The 20,632-nt window shown below is 35.7% G+C and overlaps 1 protein-coding gene across 6 annotated transcripts in view; it reads right to left on the bottom strand.

Moving 5' to 3' along the window:
* The window catches only part of DZIP3 (DAZ interacting zinc finger protein 3), a 97,355-nt gene that overhangs the window by 14,933 nt on the left and 61,790 nt on the right, over positions 1-20,632 (bottom strand). For all 6 annotated transcript variants that reach the window (XM_087439561.1, XM_087439563.1, XM_087439564.1 and 3 more), the window contains 8 exons: positions 20,418-20,462; positions 15,889-15,914; positions 13,745-13,910; positions 12,183-12,278; positions 11,905-12,032; positions 5,224-5,292; positions 2,620-2,716; positions 1,030-1,133 (listed from right to left, as the gene is read on the bottom strand). In XM_087439561.1, coding sequence (XP_087295687.1) covers positions 1,030-1,133; positions 2,620-2,716; positions 5,224-5,292; positions 11,905-12,032; positions 12,183-12,278; positions 13,745-13,910; positions 15,889-15,914; positions 20,418-20,462 — 731 coding nt within the window. The remainder of the gene's footprint in view (positions 1-1,029; positions 1,134-2,619; positions 2,717-5,223; positions 5,293-11,904; positions 12,033-12,182; positions 12,279-13,744; positions 13,911-15,888; positions 15,915-20,417; positions 20,463-20,632) is intronic.

Raw genomic sequence — 20,632 nt, 5'->3', positions numbered from 1 at the left:
TCAGAAAGAAGTACCTCTTCTGCAAGGATAAATCAGATTGCTGCCTCTACGCAGTACATAAATTGCATAAACACAGCAGCTCTGCCAAACGTGATCACCAAATAACTAAAGTAGAAACAGCTTTAGGTATTTAGGGTCTGCCATTTCTAGAAGAGAGACTTTATGTGGCCTTTCAAAAGGCTCTATTTGTTATAACATCCCCACCCCAGTATCACCCAGCACAACAGCTTTAAGAGTACAACAACTTATCATTGAGATCATCTCATACAAAGAAGCTTCATAATATTCTAATTCATAGAGTGCCCTTTCTTCCTCTAGCTAGCAAAGTTAGACTGATCACTTACAACAGTGCTTCCTCAACCTGAACGCACATCAGTATATCCTGGGAATCTTGCTAAACATTAGAGATACTGACTCTTTAGAATTGAAGAATAAGGATGATCATTAAAATGGTAATCATTAAAAAATAATGATGCCTTGGTCCCAGAGATTCTAATTTAATTAATTCTTTAAGTTTGAACATATACCCTATATAATTATAAATTTAAGGAGAATCTCATGCAACCTGTCCAATATTTGAAAATCACTCAATTATAGCACAGCAGGATACTGCCTTTAACCTATGATTTTAGATTGATTTTTCCCTCAATGTACTCCAAAGGTATTTAAAATCAAGTATTAGAAAACAACCAGAAAAAAGTTTTCCACTTAGAATCCACCCTGTTTTGTAAATATCTGGTCTTCACGCACGTCTCTGACTGAGACTTGATCTAATTCACCGAGGAGGAAGGGAAAAATCTGTCAGCAGCTATTACTGCACTCAGTAGAGTTCTCAGGGCTTTAGCAGAAGCAACAAATTAAAAGCATCAAAGTGATTAAATGACTTCTGAGGTTTAAAAAATGAGGACTACAAGGACTTATTCACTCCAAAGACTCTGATGTTTTATATGTAAAACACATCACAGATTAAGTTCAACCTTGGAGCCACTTGCAAGTGTCTCTGAGATGGAGACACATTGAGGAGGTTACCTTGCCGCCATGTGAGTCACCCTGGCAAGCTGACTGAGGCACTCCTTTTCAGTCTGCTCTAGATGAAGCAAACCAAAATCTCTACGACACTGTAAGAAATATACCTACGGATTTTTGAAAGAAAGGGAAAGAAGTTGAAGGTATTCTTACAAATGAATACATGCCTTTCTCCATCATTTTAAGTAAATTTCAAGCTACTTTTCAATCTCTTCCAACAGTACCTGAGCTTCTTGACCATCCACGATACGTTATAAAAGCTTTTTGATCAATTCTGCAATTCTAATTTTTTTATTCAATGGTTACTGGGTTGGTAAACATTGTAGAACCTTAGTTTTGAAACCTGCACATACACTGGAATCATCTCAGAAACTTTAAAAAAAGATGCCTTGGTCCCAAAGATTCTAATTTAATTGATACCAGGTGCAATCTGGGTAACGAAATTTTAAAAAACTCTCAGGTAATACTAGTATGCAGCAAAGTTTAAGAACACTCAAAAGAAGTTCTGCTATTTGTTTTTTTTTAAATTGATGAAGGGGCAAGAAAATAATCAGACCATACAGGACCATCCAGCACTAGGAGTCCAGAACAGGAGGTCATTTAGTCCAATGTCTCTCCCACGGCAGAAATCCCTTCCACACCACTATTGATGCACGGTCATTAGGCCTCTGTTTTTTCCTACTAATCACTCAATATTCACTGAAAATGGCTGATTATATACTCTTGGACAGTATTAAGTGTTTATAAAATTACAAATAGAAGTAGAAGGCAATTTTCTGACTAAAAGCAGTGAAAACAAAGTATACAAACTTGAGCTTTTAAGGTAATCTGAGCTTTTTATTTCTGTTAAAGCTAGCACTCCAACATTTTACTCTCCAGGGATTTTTGGTTCAGATATCACTGCTTGATTGTTGACCTCCAGATTCCCATTTACCCTGCTAAAGAGCAGAGCTTACCCATTACAGACGTAGGAAGGTTTATAATGCTAAATGTCAGCGAGCTCAGCAAAAATTTGAATCTTATTGTATATCAAGTTTCGTTATCTATAAATAAAAAACTACATAGACACATACAATCATATTTCGTTTGTTTGAAAGAACCTAGCTGTGGTGTTCTAAGCTAACTTGGAAAAAACTGGGTGACTTTTTGGGGGTCTAGAAAGTAAGCTGGTTTTTAACATTGGAGTGTATGATGTATTTTTGTGTTTTTAGAAGATCTATGTAAGAAATAGCAAAGATAGGAGATAGTATGGCAGCAGTGAAATGTTATTCTTAGAAGTTTGGCTTAGTGACTTGGCTTCATGAGAATTTTCCCAAGATATCTGTATTGGCTGTACATACTGAAGCAGACCAATTTCTTGGAGTCATTTGAGGGAAAACAACTTAAGTCTATCAACACTGAAGTAATCACATACAAAACGCCAATGAATTGAAAAAGCACAAGAGTGCGAGCTGTGTTTTTCTGGCTGGTCCTACGATGTCCTATTTTTGTTTATTCAAAAAACAGGTTTTTTTCAATTCTTTAGTATACTAGTACACAAATAAAACTTCCCGCCCGACTCCATCTCTCTCTCTCTTTTTTTTTTTTTTTTACCTCGGCTGTTAAAGCTCTGCTAGTTTCTGCATTCAGCTTGTTTAAGTATGTTTTAATTGTGCTTTCCAGATTATGCTTCTCCATTTCCCACTGAGACCTGAAATATATGATCATTAAAGAGTCAGTAACATTGCAGAAAAGACAGACTTTTCCCTTTATTCAGGAGGAAGAAAGATACAAGCTATTCAATGAGTAGGAATAGATTTCTTGGAAAAGTATACAGCATATAAAAGCATGAGAAGACATTACTTAACCCTTACTGTTATCCTTTATTATCAAGAGTGTCAGAGCACTAAGGCTGTCAATATATGAGTTATGATTTAAAATGTGGCTCTGAAATCAAGTTATCTGAGGATGAATCCGAGTGCCATAATTTATTAAATGTGAAAGTTTGGGCAAGTTACGTAACTTCTCTATATCTCAGTTTCCTCACATGTAAAAATGGGGGAAACTGTATTACTAACCTCAAAGAGCTGCTGTAAAAATTCATCCACTTTGTGTTTGGCACATACCAAGTATTAAATATAAGTTAGCTATTATCATTATTAATAAATTTTATATACAATAAAGTTCCCATAAGCCTTTCTGTATCCCAACAATAGCAACCACAAAGGTTTTTAGTATCCCTGTAATACAGCTAAGTTAACTGCATTAAAAATTCTTTCACTAGTTATCTCACATTCAACACCTTAGAATGAAAACAAATCCTGTAGTTTGAGAGGGAGGTGGGGAGGAAGATGATGATAAGGACATTATTTAGGAAGGGCATTATGAAAAATGGCTGAGGGCATTATGGAAAATGAAACAGATGAGGTTTCTCTTTTTCCTACCCCATTTCAGCTCCTTACACTTGAGCCCCAGAACTGCAGAGAATACAAACCAAATTATGTCTGTAATGAAAACAATTAACTGGAAATATAACATTGTAATAGGGATTTTCACAAAGGCTATTCTCAATATTTTATTATTAGAAAGATCTGGATGCTTGAGTACCTGACAAACATTGACGAGAAGCTTGATAAAATATTATTAATACCATTAAGGCCAGAGTGTTTTGAGGGGAAAAAAAATCATAAAATATTCAAGGAGATACATTAACTCAACCAAGAGGAATTATTACGCCATTATATTATTGTGCAAAATTTGCCTACAAGAACAAGAGAAAAAATAGATAAACTGGACTTCATTAAAACTAAAAACTTTTGTGCTTCAAAGGATATCATCAAGAAAGTAAAAAGACAACCCACAGAATGGGAGAAAATATTTGCAAACCATATATCTGATAAGTACGTGTATCCAGAACATACAAAGAACACTTAAAACTCAACAATAAAATTTAAAAATGGCCAATTTAAAAAATGGCCGAAGGATTTAAATAGACATTTCTTCAAGTAGATAGACAAATGGCCAATAAGCACATGAAAAGATGCTCAAAATAATTAATCATTAGGAAAATGCAAATCAAAACCATAATGATATACCACTTCACATCTACTGTAATGGTTAAAATAAAGACAGATAATCTAACAAGTATTGGTGAGGATGTGGAGAAATCAGGACCTTCATCCATTCTTGGTGGGATTGTAAAATGGTGCAGTCATTTGGAAAACAGTTAGGCAGGTCCTCAAAAAATTAAACATAAAGTTTACCGCATGCCTCAGCAATTTCACTCTTAGGTATATACCTATGACGACTGAAAACATGTCCAAACAAAAATCTGTATACAAGAAAGTTCATAATAGCATTATTAATAATAGCTAAAAAATGGAAACAAATGAAATGCCCACCAACTGATAAAAAGGTAAACAAAATGTGGTATACCCATACAATGGAATCTTACTTATCCATAAAAAGGAATGAGTACTGATACATGCTACAACATGGATGAACCTTGAAAACATTCATTTAGTGAAAGAATTTCATCACAAGAGGCCACATTTTATAAGATTCCACTTATATAAAATGTCCAGAATAGGCAAACCCAGAGACAAAAAATAGATTAGAGGTTGCGAGAAGCTGGGGGAGGGTAGAATGAAGAGTGATTTCTAATGGGTCCAGGGTTTCTTTTTAGGGTGATAAAAATGTTCTGAAATTAGATAGTGGTGATGGTTGTACAACTTCTGTGAATAAACTAAAAGCCAATGAACCATATACTTTAACAAGGTTAATTTTATGCTAAATGAATTAGATCTCAAAAAAGCTATTATAAAAAAATTACCTGTAGGCAAAAATGTGTGAATCAGAATAAAACTTAGCCAGTTTCATAAAGCAGTCACACCTAGTAGTATTGATTAGGGCAAAGAGATAAGAACTCACAAGCTCTAGTCCCTGACAGCAGTTTGTTGTGGGACCATAACTTTGCCGATCTAATCTCTCAGTAGTTTTCTAGGGCCAGAGCTAAGATGAACATATCTCCCAATTTGCCTACGACACTTCCAGTTTATACCTACTGTCCCAATGTAATTAATAATACTGCTCAATTTCATGCTCAAAAGTACCCCAGTTTGGATGATAAATTATATGGCTACCCTAGCCAGAACGTGCTGAGTGGAATACACAGAGTTTCAAGAGGGTGCACTCAACCAAAGCAACAGCTGTTTGTACCTTTTCATGGAGAGTTGCTCTTTAAGGTTCTTGATTTCATTATCTTTAGCATGGCTCTGACGCTGTAATCTAAGAAAAGAAAGTCATAAAATGTGAGAAATTGTCATCAATACAGTCAGAAGAGCACTACTTGTAGTGGAGGAGGGACTAAGTATGTCCATTTTGGGCCACAAATCTTGAGCCTGACAATAAGTGGACTCCTATACCTAGTCCTTCCGAAATTTATCTCTTTTATTTCTCATGTCTGATTTACTGACTTCCCAAAAAAGAAGTAAGTTCTAACCTGCAAATTAGAAAGCCAAAGACAAGAGTTATCTAATCTTGTATCCCCAGCTCAATGACTTAGAAAAATGTCTTTAGCCCTTTGTAAGTTTACCCACTAGAAAACAGAGATGCTATCTTCCGATTTTCTAGGCCTGTGGTAGAACTGAGAACTTTAAGTTCCTTAAGGAGATACTAAATTAAGTCATGCAAATTATTAAAGACTTAAGGTGTGAAAGAAATCAGACCTTAAATATAGAAGTAATGAGGCTGTATGCAAATAAGAATTTTAATTAAAACTATAAATTATAACTGGGGAGTCATTCACATGCCCTAATCATGGGTAGACTGGGTTAAAATTCTGTATAAATCAGAAAACATAACCTGGGATTAGCTTACAAATATGCAAGAAGTTATTAAGAGAAATGCAAAGTAATACTTTTTGGTTGACATATATTCACATACCATTTTTGATGTTCCTCCCTCAAGCTGCTGTATTTCTCTTCACAACCAAGCTTTTACATTAACCTGTTAATTTGTTTCAATATGAAGAGATTTATAGCAAAAGCACACTTCTCTTGAAGTCTCTGATACATTCAGACACTGGGGATACACAGGAGTTTTGATTGATATAAATTATTGTAAGGATAAAGCCTTAAAACAATGTCTGGACCGCTCCCTACTAGATTTCAGAGACTATCCACTCATCTTTAAACTTCTTAGAAGCTGCAGAGACTTACAATCAATGTTCTATTGGACCGAAAATGCAATGAAAAGAAACAAGGTCTCTTTCCATATAAAAGAGGTCATGTTCCCAAGTAAAGAATAAGAAACACAAGCTGTTACTATAGTATACAGGAGTATGTAGAAAGAGTTGAAAAGTAGTAAGATTTCTAAGGTTGACATCTTCCTTTCCTTTGTATACTTCCATTACTTCAGTATTTCACCCAGCTCTAGTTTAGAGTGGGCAATAAGAGTTGGCAGAGCTGGTGGGGAATTCAGAAGACCTGGATTCTTAAATAATAGAGGATGAGATAGGCACAGTTCCTATCAGCCAGCTCAGAGATGAACCAGCTACATATGGGCAGGCAGTCATAACTTCTCTCAGTCCTATTTTTCTCATGAATAACATGATAGGGTGGGATTAGATTTTCTTTTCTAAAAGATCTAAAGTTCTCAAGCTTAATCTGGCTGGCTATCAAGTTTATTATATGGATTTGACTGACAGCAGTTTCTTAACATTTACTAAGTGCTTATTGCAATTTGTGAAAAATATGTCACTTTAATATAAATCTTGTTTGTTAACACTGCAATTATTATCAACAAATGTTTACCAAACATTTAGTCTAGGATTGGCATTGAATTAGGCCAAAGAAATATATATATTTTTTTGCTTCCTAATAAACACCATATTCTAAAATGAAAGAAATCAACATTTTACAATTAAAGAATATTTATACTTTTATCACATACTCTTGGGATGTGATCAAGTGAACTAAACAAAGAAAGGCTCAAAAGTTTATATGAGAACACACACAAGGCTCATGCCTTCCTCTCTACCTGGATGCCTTCAGTCTTTTCTCCCATCTCATCCTAGCTAGCCTAGGTTCAGTACTATGTCTTCATTGAAGTTCTTCCTTGTCACAACAATCAAAAGTACTCTTTTTACCCTACAAAATCCCATTACGTGCAGCTCCATTTTATTTATGTTTTTTTTTTTGTTTTGTTTTGTTTTGTGAGGAAGATCAGCCCTGAGATAACATCCATGCCAATTCTCCTCTTTCTGCTGACGAAGACCGGCCCTGAGCTCACATCCATTGCCAGTCCTCCTCCTTTTTCTCCCCAAAGCCCCAGTAGATAGTTGTATGTCATAGTTGCACATCCTTCTAGTTGCCGTATGTGGGATGCCGCCTCAGCACGGCCGGACGAGCGGTGAGTCGGTGCGTGGCTGGGATGCGACCCCGGGCTGCCAGTAGCAGAGTGCGCACACTTAACCGCTGCTAAGCCATGGGGCCGGCCCTGTATGTACTTTTTTAAAAAGTTAAACTTTTTGAGATAATCATATATTCACATACAAGTACAAGAAATAATACAGACAGATCCCATGCACCCTTTACCAACATCCACCAATGGCAACATCTGGCAAAAAGACAGGATAATAACCAAAATGTTGACAGTGATACAGTTCAAGATACTGAATAGTTCTATCACGACAAGAATCCCTCATTTTGCCCTTTTATAGCCATACCCACTTCCCCCCCACTCCCATCTCCTCCTTATAACCCTGGGATCACTAATCTGTTTTCCATTTTTATCATTTTGTCATTTAGAAATTTTGTCATTTCAAGAATATTATAGAAATGGAATCATACAGTACAGTAGTCCCTTCTTATCCAAGGTTTCAGATACCCGTGGTCAACCGTGGTCCAGAAACAGATGATCTTCCTTCTGACACTGTCAGAAGGTCAATAGTAGCCTAATCCTATGTCACAATGTCTACATCATTCACCTCACTTCATCTCATCACGTACGCATTTTATCATTTCACATCATCACGAGAAGGGTGAATACAGTACAGTAATATATTTTGAGAGACTACATTCAAAAGATCACTTTTATTATAGTATATTGTTATAATTGTTCTATTTTATTGTTAATGTCTTACTGTGCCTAATTTATAAATTAAACTTTATCACAGGCATGTATGTATAGGAACAAAGTGTTTTTTTTTTTTCGGTTCGGTACTATCCGCAGTTTTAGGCATCCACTGGGGGTCTTGGACTGTATCCCCTGCAGATAAGAGGGACTACTGTATGTAAGCTTTGGGGATTGGCTTTTTTCATGTAGCATAATTCTCCGATGTCTGCAGGGTCTGTAGTGATATTAATGTTCCATTCCTGGTGGTGGTAATTTATGTCTTAACTTTGTCAGTTTTGCTAGAGGTTTGTCAATTTTATCGATCTTTTCAAAGAAACAACTCTTTTTTTCATGGATTTTCTCTAGTGTTTTTCTGTTTCCAATTTCATTATTTCTAATCTTTATTATTTCCTTCCTTCTGCTCGTTTTGGGTTATTTTGCTTTTCTTTTCCTGGGTTCTTGAGGTAGCTTATATTATTCATTTGACAGTCTTCTCCTTTTCTAATGTGCAAATTTAGTGCTACAAATCATCTTAGCACTGCAAGCTGTGTCCCACAAATTTTGATATATTTTCATGTTAATTTGGTTCAACGTATTTCTACTTCCCTCGAGACCTCTTCTTTGACCTATGGATTAATTAGAAGTGTGTTGTGTAGTTTCCAAGTGTTTGGAGATTTTCCTGTTATCTTTCTGTTTCTGATTTCTGGTTTGATTCCATTGTGATCTGAGCACATGCTTTGTACGATTTCAATTGTTTTAAATTTGTTTAGGTTTGTTTTATGGCCCAGGATATGGTCTATCTTGGCATATTTCCTATGGGCACTTGAAAGCCTATGTATTCTGCTGTTGTCTGGTGGAGTTTTCTATAAATATCGAACAGATCCTATCGGTTGATGGTGTTATAAAAGATCTTCTATATCCTTGGTGATTTTGTCTAGTAGTTCTATAAACTCCTGAGAGTAAGGTGTTGACGTCACCAACTATAACTGTAGATTTTTCTATTTGTCCTTTCAGTTCTATCAAGTGTTGTTTCATGTATTTTGAGTCTCTGTTGTTTGGTACGTACACCTTTAGGTTCTTATGTCGTCCTGGTGGATTGATCCTTTTATTATATAATGTCCTTCTTTATCTCCAGTAGTTTTCTTTGCTCTCAAGTCCATTTTATCTGATATTAATATAGCCACTCCCGCTTTTTTTGATTAACATCTGCATGGTATATCTTTTACTATCCTTTTACTTTCAACATACCTATGTTGTTGAAACTGAAGAGTTTCCTGTAAACAAGATATTCTTAGATCACATTTTTTGTTCTGTTTTTAAAATCCACTCTGCCAGTCTCTCTTTTAACTGGTCTACTTAGACCACTTACATTTAAGGTAACTACTGATATGTTACGGCTTAAGTCTGCCATTTTATTATTTGTTTTCTGTTTCCTCTGTTTCTGTTTTACTTTTTCATAGGTTATTTGAGCATTTTTTAAGATTCCACATTGACTTATTTACAGCATTTTTGAGTAAATCTCTTTGTGCAGCTTTCTTAGTGGTTGTACTAGGTATTACAACATGCATACACAGTCTACCGGTATCGATCTTTTCCTACTTCAAGTGGAATGTAAAAGGGCTGACTCATGCTACCTTGTTGCTGTAGGGTGGAGAAAGTCAGGAGTTCCCTGTTTGGCCCCTCTGGCACCAGCTGGGGAGAGAGGGAAAAATGGAGTGCCAACTAGCCCCAGTGGTGGAGACTGAGCTCCCTCTGAGGAGAGCAGGGAGGAAATCTAGTATTGACTAGTTCCACGTCAGATCACTTTCCTCAGTCTCATTGATGCGGGGTAGAGGTAGAGGCTTAGCTCCCAGCTGGACCACATTGAAGCCATCCTGGTAGAGAAACTAAAGTACTACCTGCTTCTGGCTGGTGGGGAAAGGAAGATCAGCTGCCTACTCAGTACTGCTACCCCAGCAGGAGAATCTGATTTCTGCCATCCGCTTTTGTCAGAGCGCACTACCTGCTTCCAAGGGGTGGTGTGGGGCTACTGATGGTTGGCTGGAGTAGGTGGGTAGTGCCAAAAAGGTTTCCTGTTGTTATATCTTCCTTTTCCTGATCCTTTGGCTAGAGGGAACAGCCTTTTCTTGGAGCTTTTTTCCCCTGTGCCTACTGGCAATTCCAGATTAGAGGCTTCTGCAGCACCCTGTCTGGGATAAGCGGGAATAAGGTAATAAAAAAAATCATTGCCATGTCAATCATCAATCCCAAGGTCTCTAGACAGTCTGCTTTCTTCTTCCACCTTTAAGAGTCTTGCTATGTTTGTTTGTTGTGTTATATCCAGGGTGTTTTAGTTGTAAGAAGGGAGACTTGCAAGTAATGGAGCTATTACATCTTGACGGAACTGGAAGTCCCTCTGTTATATGTAATTTTAATCCCCTCATGTTAATCTATATTCTCCATTAGCTCACAGTCAATGTCTGACACGTCTTGGTATCTTCTAATTCTTTGCACGCAGTGGGCACTTGATTAATGTTTGGTGAATGTTCAACACTGAATACTCATCGTGTGAAGACATACACGTCCTCTAAAGTGGTCTGTTTGTAGTCTTAAACACACAAGGGTGCCTGGGTCAGCTCTCAGAGTTGGGGAGGGATAGCCTCAGAGGGTGAAGGAGAGAGGCAGCTCATCGGCATGGATGGCATTACTTTTCTGATCTCTGATACTATATAACATATTTCTGGATAGGTCATTATCTTCCAGGCTAAAAGACAAAGTTTTGAATGCTGCAGTGTGGGTTCTTAAGTGATTGTAGCCAGCTTAGTTTGCCTGAGCTATCTTAGGTCCTCACCTCCTTCTGAACTTGTAGTTTCTCTAATTTCAGCAGGGAGCAGCCTGAAAGTGTCTGTAACTGATATTATGGTGCCAGAGCCATGGCATCCAGTTCTTCCTAAAAACCCCTTCAGGTTGGATGATATGATATGTGAGAGAAAATTTAAGGCCTAAATCTCTGCCAAATATTTCTCCAATTTTACAATTAGTATCCTGGACTCCTTACGCTAAGATATTCCCTAGAACTTGTCTATTCTCCCTATTTGCAGTCTAAGAACTGCAATGGATTTCAAATTCCACTTCATGGACGACTGGTATCTTGTGGTATTACTGTTTAATAAAATAATGTGTTATAAACTATACTACTATTTCACCTGATACTGGTTAGAGGCAGTGATTAGTACAAAAAGAATACAGCAGGACTCTCATTTTTTTCCCTATTAAATCAGAATTTTTAGTTTTAGGCATTTAATACTTAAGGTTGTAAGTGAAATGAGAACGGTAGGGGTGGGAAGAGTCTCCAGAAATTTGATTTGTTTTTCAATCTCTTGAGCTTAGAACAGAAATACTCTGAGGAACCAACATTAAAAAGCACGCAAGTGATTCCATGGTGTCTTTGAGGAATGTACTCATCATATGCTATAAAGAAACAGCCAATCATTAGTCACATTTTTACATATTAGAGTCACGACCTGAAAGTTAACTTTCTTTCTCATGTAATTCCATTATCTTCACACTTGTTCAGCCAATACATGAAAAGCTTAATATATAGAGTGAGCAGTTGCTTATTTCTTAATCCAGCTGGCAACGCAAAAATATAGGTGGTTTTTAAGCAAGTGCAGTCCTGTGGTTGGCGGTTCCTAATGTGCAGTTACAATGCCACCTAGTGGTTATATAGGGATTATCTTTTAAAGATGGTGTTCGTTATGGAGCAAACCCAGAATTTCCTGTTACTAATAGATTTGCGCTTACTTGGAAACCTTATTGATTCCAAAAGCCACTTGTTGGTTAAGAGACGCGATGATTTTGTCTTTCTTTTTAATCTGCATTTGGTTTTCTTGCCATCGAAAAGTCACTGTCTTCAATTGTCTTTTGAAATCCTAATCAATGAAAAATATTACTTCAGTTAATTCTGTTCAAGTCACAAGAAATTGAAAGAAAACAATTTTCCTTAAAAAAAGAAAATACCATTAAGTTTAACATTTGAACTACCTCTGACTGGCCTCAGATCTAACGGCAAAAGTACTTACTTCACACTGATAGTGCAATTTATAAAGCTGCCGCTGTCGAGCAAGCTTTTCCTTCTCCGTTTCTCCATATCCTGCAGTTTCCTTGCTGGCTGAGCCCTAGTGAGCAAATGGAATATGCGGGCTTTATTTTTGTCTTAAGAAAAACACTAACATTTTAGTTATTAAAGTTGCCATCTAAAGCATCCTACTCATGCTTTATAGGTCTCAGTGCAAACATCACATCTCTGACTAGTTCAGATGAAGCCACCTCTCCCCAGTTACGGCATTCACTAAACAATACCACGGTTACTTGTCTACTGCTACTACTGAATGCCATCACCTGCACATTTACCATTTTTTAAGCTTCTTTTTTTGGAATGCTTTTGTTGTCATAACAACCATATGAGAAGGAACTCATTATGCCCATTTTAGAGATGATAAAACTGAGGAACTTGCCCAAGGTCACACAGACAGTAAGTGGAGGAGCCTGAATTCTAACTCAGGCAGTCTTAATTGCCCAAGCATTTAATTATTACCTTAGTAATTATCACCTAATGTTCAACTCCTCCACTGGATTGTAAACACTACGATCACAGGGACCATATCTTAGCATAGCTCTTGACACAAAGCAGACGCTAAATGTTTTTGGAATAAATGAATGAACAAACATTTTTTTGAAAGATGTGTGACATTTTGATTCTGTTTTCGAGTTCTCACAGTTCTCATGGCTATTCAATGAAAACCAAAGGCCCATATTTAAACTTTAATGTATACCCAATATGTCATTTCAGTTAACATAGACACATTCTAATATTATAACTGGAAAGGAGAAAACAAAGGTATGACAGTTATATGAAAGTTGTACTATCAACCAGGGAATCACTTATACTAACCGTACCCTTAGACAATCAATATTCCTACATACTATATATATCATTATACTTGAACCATGGAAGAGGTTATCATAAAATTACCTCAGTACAGAATTCTCATTAGTACGTAAATCAAGTGGTTTCTCAAAAAAAGAAACTTTCATATGCTTTGTCTGATTAAGTCTATTGAGCACTTAAATTCATGTTCATATGTACCTTCACATATAGGTACATCATTCCTAGCAGTGACCACTACCAGGAAAGGAACCAAAGAAAAAATTGTTGTATGTTAATATTTTTTGTAGACATTTCATGGTAACAACAAGGTTTAATTAAAAAAAATGAAAGTAGCTTTGTTTTATAAAACTCTTTCTCATGAAATTTAATCCAATGAGATTATGCCACGTTTTTTTTGTTTTGTTTTGTGGTATTTGAAAACCTTTTGCAAGTAATGCATTTGTAATCAACTCTGCCCAATAGTTAAAACTAGGAAATGGTCTGAGGGCTAAAGGGCAAAGTTTCTAGCTTCTAAGGTTCTTTTCCCCATCATCCATCCCACTCTGTCCTTCCCTTCCTGTTTTTTCTTTCTCCTCACAAACACACCTTAAACCATCAGGTCAACATACTGTTCAGAGTCACGGGGAAAACAAAGGTTAACAATAGTTTCAGGAAGAAGGAAGGGCTGTCTGTGCCCTCTCCAATCAGGCTTACCTGCTCTATCATGTCCAGAATATGCAATTCATCCAGGCTATAAAACTTGTCTTCAGTAGCAGAATCTTCCTGAATATCACTTGCATCATCTTTCATAAATCTACTGCCTGGGTGTAGATTTACTGGCTCTTTCTTCAACTGCTCTTCCTTTCCTACCATATTTGGGCTATAGTGGTGACATAATCAATGTGATCTTTTATAACTGCATAGTGCTTTTCATCTAAGCCATTGTTTCCCAAATTAATATTGTACTGCTCTCATGAGATGCTCAGATTCAGAAGGACTCATGGTCAAAGACAGTTTGGACAGTGCTCATACTGTGTATTTCTCTTGAAAATTCACAATGAATTTTAGCATATTTGAGATAGCATTCAATCCAGGTACCTATTCTGTTCATCCCAGTGTTTTCAAGAATTATGAGACCAGGGAGTTCACTTTTCAAATTATAACTATTAACATCAGTTACTTTGGGAAACAATACTTTGGGAAGTATTGACAAGCATTTCCATATCTGCTGTATTATCTTATCATCACAATATTCTTGACAGGTAAGTTAGTTTAATCAACTTCATTGCTTAGGTCTAGGGCACATTTAAATACAGGGCTACAAATAACAACATAAAGTAGATTTAAAAATGGAGGTTTCTTTTGTAACAGGTCTTTAAAAAAACTGTAGTGACAACATAGATTTCATTAACTAGGAATCATTTAAAAAAGAATGCAAATATTACACATTTGATGGCAATTAACCCATTTTTATACATATGTCTAAAATTTAAAGGCATGCTACTATCATTTCAGTTTCCAAATTACCTGAAGAGCTTTTTAAAAATTACATTTTTCCAGACACCTCAACAACTGTAAAAATATGAATTTGCAGTTTTGAAAAGCTCCAGGAGACTATCTCTAAATTTTTGAAGTATAATAATAGCATTGATAATATAAGAAAATATTCATATTACTAAGAGATGCAAACTGAAGCATGCAGAGGTAAAATTACATGATATTTGAGATTGAAAACATGTCAACATGGAACAAAATGTTAAGGTTAGAATGAAGCAAATGTGGAAAAATAGTGATAAATGTTGAATCAGGAGAATATGTATATATACTAATGTAGATATATTCTTCTCCTCACTTTTGGTATATTTGAAAATCCTCATTTAAAAACAAAGTTTCCTGGGTGATTTGATGATCATCCAGGTTTGGGTCTACACTGTACGCAAAATGAGCAAAATGACTGATGACACTGTTTCATTCTTTAGTTCAGTTATTTTTATGGCATCTAGACACAGCCTGAAAAAAAAGAAAAACCAAAAAACTATTGCTCTGGTGGTTCAACTTGTTGACAGAGAAAGTGAAACTCATCTTGGGTGAAGAACTATTTACTTACCAAGTGAATCATGTCCATTATCAATGAGAAAATACCAAATACAAGTGATGGCTTTAAAGTTAATAAAATATGTTCTTGTTACCATTTTAAAGATATCTTAATTATGTCCTTACAATGAGTTCTCTAAAGTTAGTAATTTTCAGTTAACAAACTTTTTAGTGGGTATAACAACCCCTGCATGGAATGCCTCCCCCAGCTCCTTTCTCTGCTACGCTGTCATCAATCATATGGTTGTACAATATAGCTCAGAGTGATCTTCAGACATTGCAAGCTTTCTAAGAAAGGTTCAAAATTCACTGCTAACAATTGGGATTAAAAAGAAAACAAAACACTTCAGGTTAACAAACCAAACCAAACCAAAACAAACTCTTTTGTAAGGGGGTCAGTGGAACAAACAATGATCTGTTCTTTAAGGTTAAGTCTTATTTAGTCTAGATTTGGCTAACCACAATTTAGACTATATTTTAAAAGATTTTATGCTGGACCCAAATTAGTCCTTGAATAAAACAGTTAGCATTGGATGACTCTTGCACAGCCTTATAGAAAAATGGTAAGAGATTCTATTCTCCCAAAATAAATGATAATTTAACTTTTTGTCAGTTTCTGTGAAAAGGTGACAACTTATTAAGACAAGGAACTGTCCTTTCTTCTCTTAGTGAGAATACTTCCCAAGGCAAGGCTGTGTCATAATGGCAAAGCACACTTTCAAAGTACTAAGAAAAATTTAAAAATTAAATAAACTAATACTTACACTTGCTCTTCTTTTGATTCCTTATTCTGAAAAACAACATTAAGAATTAGTAATCTATATCAACTATGTCAATACAGCATTGTGATCTGACTTCATTTAAGTCAGTGTTTCTCAAACTTTTTTAACCACAACCAAAATAAATACATTTTACATCATGATGTAAATGCACTTACGTATATATCTTTATACATAAGTATAAAACAAATATAAGTTCCATGAAATACACCTTACCCCTATTATGTGTGTTATGGACTGCATGTTTGTGTTCCTCCAAAAGTAATATGTTGAAATCCTAACGCCACCATGTGATGATCGATGTGATGGTAATTGGAGGTATGGCCAATGGGAGGTAATTAGGTTTAGATGATGCTGTGGGATCCTCATGATGAGATTAGTGCCCTTATAAATAGAAGAGACCAGAGAGCTAGCTCTCTCTTTCTCTCTTTCTTTCTCCAGGTGATGATTTAACAAGAAGGTAGCCATCTACAGACTAAGAAGAGGGCCCTCACCAGACACTGAATCGGCTGGCACCTTGATCTTGGACTTCCCAGCCTCCAGAACTGTGAGAAATAAATGTTTGTTGTTTAAGCCACCCAGTCTGCGGTAGTTTGTTACAGCAGCTGGAACTGACTAAGACAATGTGTGACGAACTCAGGAATTTTTTTTATTTCTACTAATTCTATTTGCTTTTTTAAAATGGTAGTTGTGACCCACTAAAGTGATTTTGTAATCTACCACTGAGTCATGAAACATAACTTGAAAATCATTGATTCAGAGATTGGAAGGGAGTATTGGGGCTGAGTTTGTACCTACTGGTATGTCTTGGGACAGGGTGTATGTAATACTCATTTATGGAATCTTATACTAACTACAAGAGTTCTTGAAAATGTACATGTAAAGAGAAAGCAGACTGATATATTAAGAATCTTATAGAAAAAGAAGTGTTAGAGAGATCACAATTGGGAGGAAATGTCAAAAAGCCCTAAATTTTATGTTCATTAAAAGAAAGCTATAAAGACAACAAACTAAAAAGGTAATATCCATGACACTTAACATATATTAAATCAAGAGTTATTACTTACTCTTATATATTACCCTTCTATTAAGAGTATTACTCATATAATTTACAGTATTAATTTCTACCATCACTTCTTATTTACAAGAAACTTCAGTTCCCTTCTCCACGAATTCCATGATGTACTTACAAATTTGTTTTGTTTTGTCTGTATACTAAGAGGAATTTTGTGTTTCATTGTCTGATCAATGTCCACTGCAGATTTGATTCTACAATTTAAAATTATCAACCTCTGTCTTGGTTTCAGTGTACTTGAATAACTGAGTTGAAAAGACCTTTGGTAGTTCATAATGAACATATCTAGTATAGTTAAGTATTTCTGAAACTCCTTTTTAGCTCATTCTGTGACAACTAGGCCAACGCATGTATCAGCCTGTCTTATGTGCATCTCAGTAACTTCCCTTCTTTAGGGAAAACATCCAATTTGAAGGGCTCGATTTATTTCCTGCCATGATCCACCCTTCCTCCCTCCAAGGCTTTATCACAAAGCCTTCCATTCTTCTGCCATTGGCTTTACCTCCCTTTTCTATTCCTAACCCTCAGTTCCCCTGGGCAGGGGTGATGGGAAGGAGGATCTAATTAATCCCCAAAAGAGCTATTTACAATCTGAATATATTAGAAGCTAAATACTAAATTCCTAACTGAAGAAAGGGAGCATATAGAGTAGCTACAAAGTCTCTATATATATGAATTGGAAGTTATCTAACTGTCCCTTCTGTTCGCTACACAAATTTTACTTTTTCATCGTATTCTTCCAGAGAATTCCTGATAGGTGTTTTTAGGACTTCAACAACTATTGTTAGGTAGTGATGCTGCAAAACAAGTAATTAACAGGGGACATAATTTCATGCATAGGGACTTTGTAGTCACTCTTTATAACACAAGCAAATTTCTCTATGATAGAATTTTTCATGAGAAGAACTTCTGATTAAAGAATTTGATTGCCTTAGGTTTTTTTTTTTTGTGAGGAGGACCAGCCCTGAGCTAACATCCAATGCCAATCCTCCTCTTTTTTGCTGAGGAAGACTGGCCCTGGGCTAACATCCGTGCCCATCTTCCTCTACTTTATATGGGATGCCGCCACAGCATGGCTTAACAAGTGGTGCATGGGTGCATGCCTGGGATCCAAAGCGGTGAACCCCGGGCTGCTGCAGTGGAGCGCGCGCACTCAACCACTTGCGCCACCGGGCCGGCCCCAGCCTTAGCTTTTTATAACTGGTTGCTTACACCACAACTAGAGAATCCTTTGCACCTATAATAACAGTAATTGAGTACACAAATAGGACTGTTCCATATGAAATAGTCATATGCAAAAATTTCAGCACTTTTCGGTCCTATACTTTAAAGTTTAGATGAAAGATGTAAAACACAAAATCTCTCTTCTAAAATCCAAATTTTATCTTGATAAAATTATCTTATTTTCAAAGTGTCTCAAATTCTTTTAATAAAATAAAGTGGAACAAAATTTAGGATATTGGGCCGGCCCCGTGGCTTAGCAGTTAAGTGCACGCGCTCAGCTACTGGCGGCCTGGGTTCGGATCCCGGGCGCGCACAGATGCACTGCTTGTCCAGCCATGCTGAGGCCGCGTCCCACAGGCAGCAACTATAAGAATGTGCAACTATGACATGCAACTATCTACTGGGGCTTTGGGGGAAAAAAAAAAAGGAGGAGGATTGGCAATAGATGTTAGCTCAGAGTCAGTCTTCCTCAGCAAAAAGAGGAGGATTAGGATGGATGTTAGCTCAGGGCTGATCTTCCTCACAAAAAAAAAAAAAAAAATTTAGGATATTAAAAAAATTCCTAGATAGTTGCTGATATTTAATTTAAAAACTTTTAATATTACTAGCATACGAATTTTTGAGTGGTGCTTACACGTATTTCCAGTTGTTTATTCCCTGTTTAATTTCAATTTGACATAGAAGTGGGGCTTTCCATTTAACTAAAACTGAGAATCTGAGTATTATCATACTTTAATTTTTTGGAAATAAGAAGAGACACATTATATACCCTTGGAACTTAGATTTGTGGTCTGACAGCTGTGGATTTACTTGGCTAACTTTATGTAGTATTATACTTGGGACTTAGTAATGTTTTAGCAAAAATAAAAAATAGCTAAACTAACAAACCAAGCTGTGTTTTATCATGTGTTTTATCAGATAAGAACTGTTTAAAAGTAAGAAAAAATCTTCATACTCATGTCTTTTACAACAAAATTTAGTTTTCAAAATAACTTTTGAGTGAAATACTAAGTTATAATAAATGATAGTTATGACAAATATGAGAATGATATTGACATTTTATTGATCAGAGTATAAATAATCTTTATTTTGTTCTTGACCTCAATAAGTATTTTGTAAATTTACTTTCATTGTTTTAAATTTCATTTATGATTAAAATTTGTGTATACTTCCAAATGACTAATAACATGGGTTTACCAAATAGTAGTTGGGCAAATATTCTTACTCAGTTTACAATATAATCTATAGAGAATATCTAGATTTTAAAATATATGTTTCAGGACAGAAAATAACATTTTTCACCATAAAGTTTGCATAGTATAGCGGTTAGCTACATGCTTGATAAAAAAGACACTCTAATCCAAAACCAGAGGAATGTACAACACCAAGAGTGGATCAAAATGTCAAGTTGGACTTTGGGTGGTTATGATGTATCAATGTCGGTCCAACAATTGTAACAAATGGAACACTCTGCTGAGGGATGTTGATAATGGGGTAGGCTATGCATGTGTACGGCAGGAGGTATATGGGAAATGTCTGTACTTTCCTCTCAATTTTGCTCTGAACAACAAAAAAAATTGCTTTAAAAAAGTAAGTCTTAATTTTAAAAAAAGTAAGTCAAAAAAAGACTCGACTTTCCCATATAATTTTCCAAACAAGAGACTTTTTGCTAAAACTGTGCTACAGATAGTAACTTGTTCATTTTCCAAATGGCAAAAAACAAGGAAGAGGCATGAAAGAAGCTTCTTGCATTTGTACCATTTTTGTACATTATTGCATTGTTGGCAGAGTCTTAGACACAAAGAAGAAAATCAAGATTTCATAAGGTTTTGAAAAATGCTTCTGAACATATCAGTAGAAATATGACAAGAAGCCGTTTTAAAAATGCTGAATAGGCGTTGTTAAAATGAAAGTGGTATCCAGAAATTACTGAAATTTCCAAGTGACTAATTCAGTTTCATTATTTGTATATTTAAATGTATCAATTATGATTTACGAAAGTAAAGTAGGGCACACTGTAAATTTAAATCATTCAGGATCTAACATACATAGACTTCTCTATAATCATATATTCAATAAGCTATTGACATTTATAAGTCATTTGTGCTATATGCCTACTTGGACTAATTTTAAATTCTAATAGCGAATCCATGTATCAAACCTAAGTGTTCATAATCAGACATTCCTCTATTACAGTGCTAATACAGTCTCTTACCTTTTTATTCTTAGTCTTTTTCTTTTTCTTTGGTTTACTCTTAACCTGATAGGTAAGAAATAAACCATTTATTTAATATGCAATTCAAACTGCACAATGGGTTATTTGGCAAAATATATTTCCTCTAACCACTGAAATCTTTTATCTTCTAATATAAATCATATTTCCTTTCCAGATTCTATGGAAAATTATTTTCATTTCAATTTTTATTTTAA

The sequence above is a fragment of the Ceratotherium simum genome, chromosome 15 (assembly GCF_057802395.1).
Source record: "Ceratotherium simum simum isolate JZ-2026a chromosome 15, ASM5780239v1, whole genome shotgun sequence".
NCBI lineage: Eukaryota > Metazoa > Chordata > Mammalia > Perissodactyla > Rhinocerotidae > Ceratotherium > Ceratotherium simum.
The sequence above is the reverse complement of the archived record's forward strand: the minus strand, read 5'-3'. Positions and strand labels throughout refer to the sequence as shown.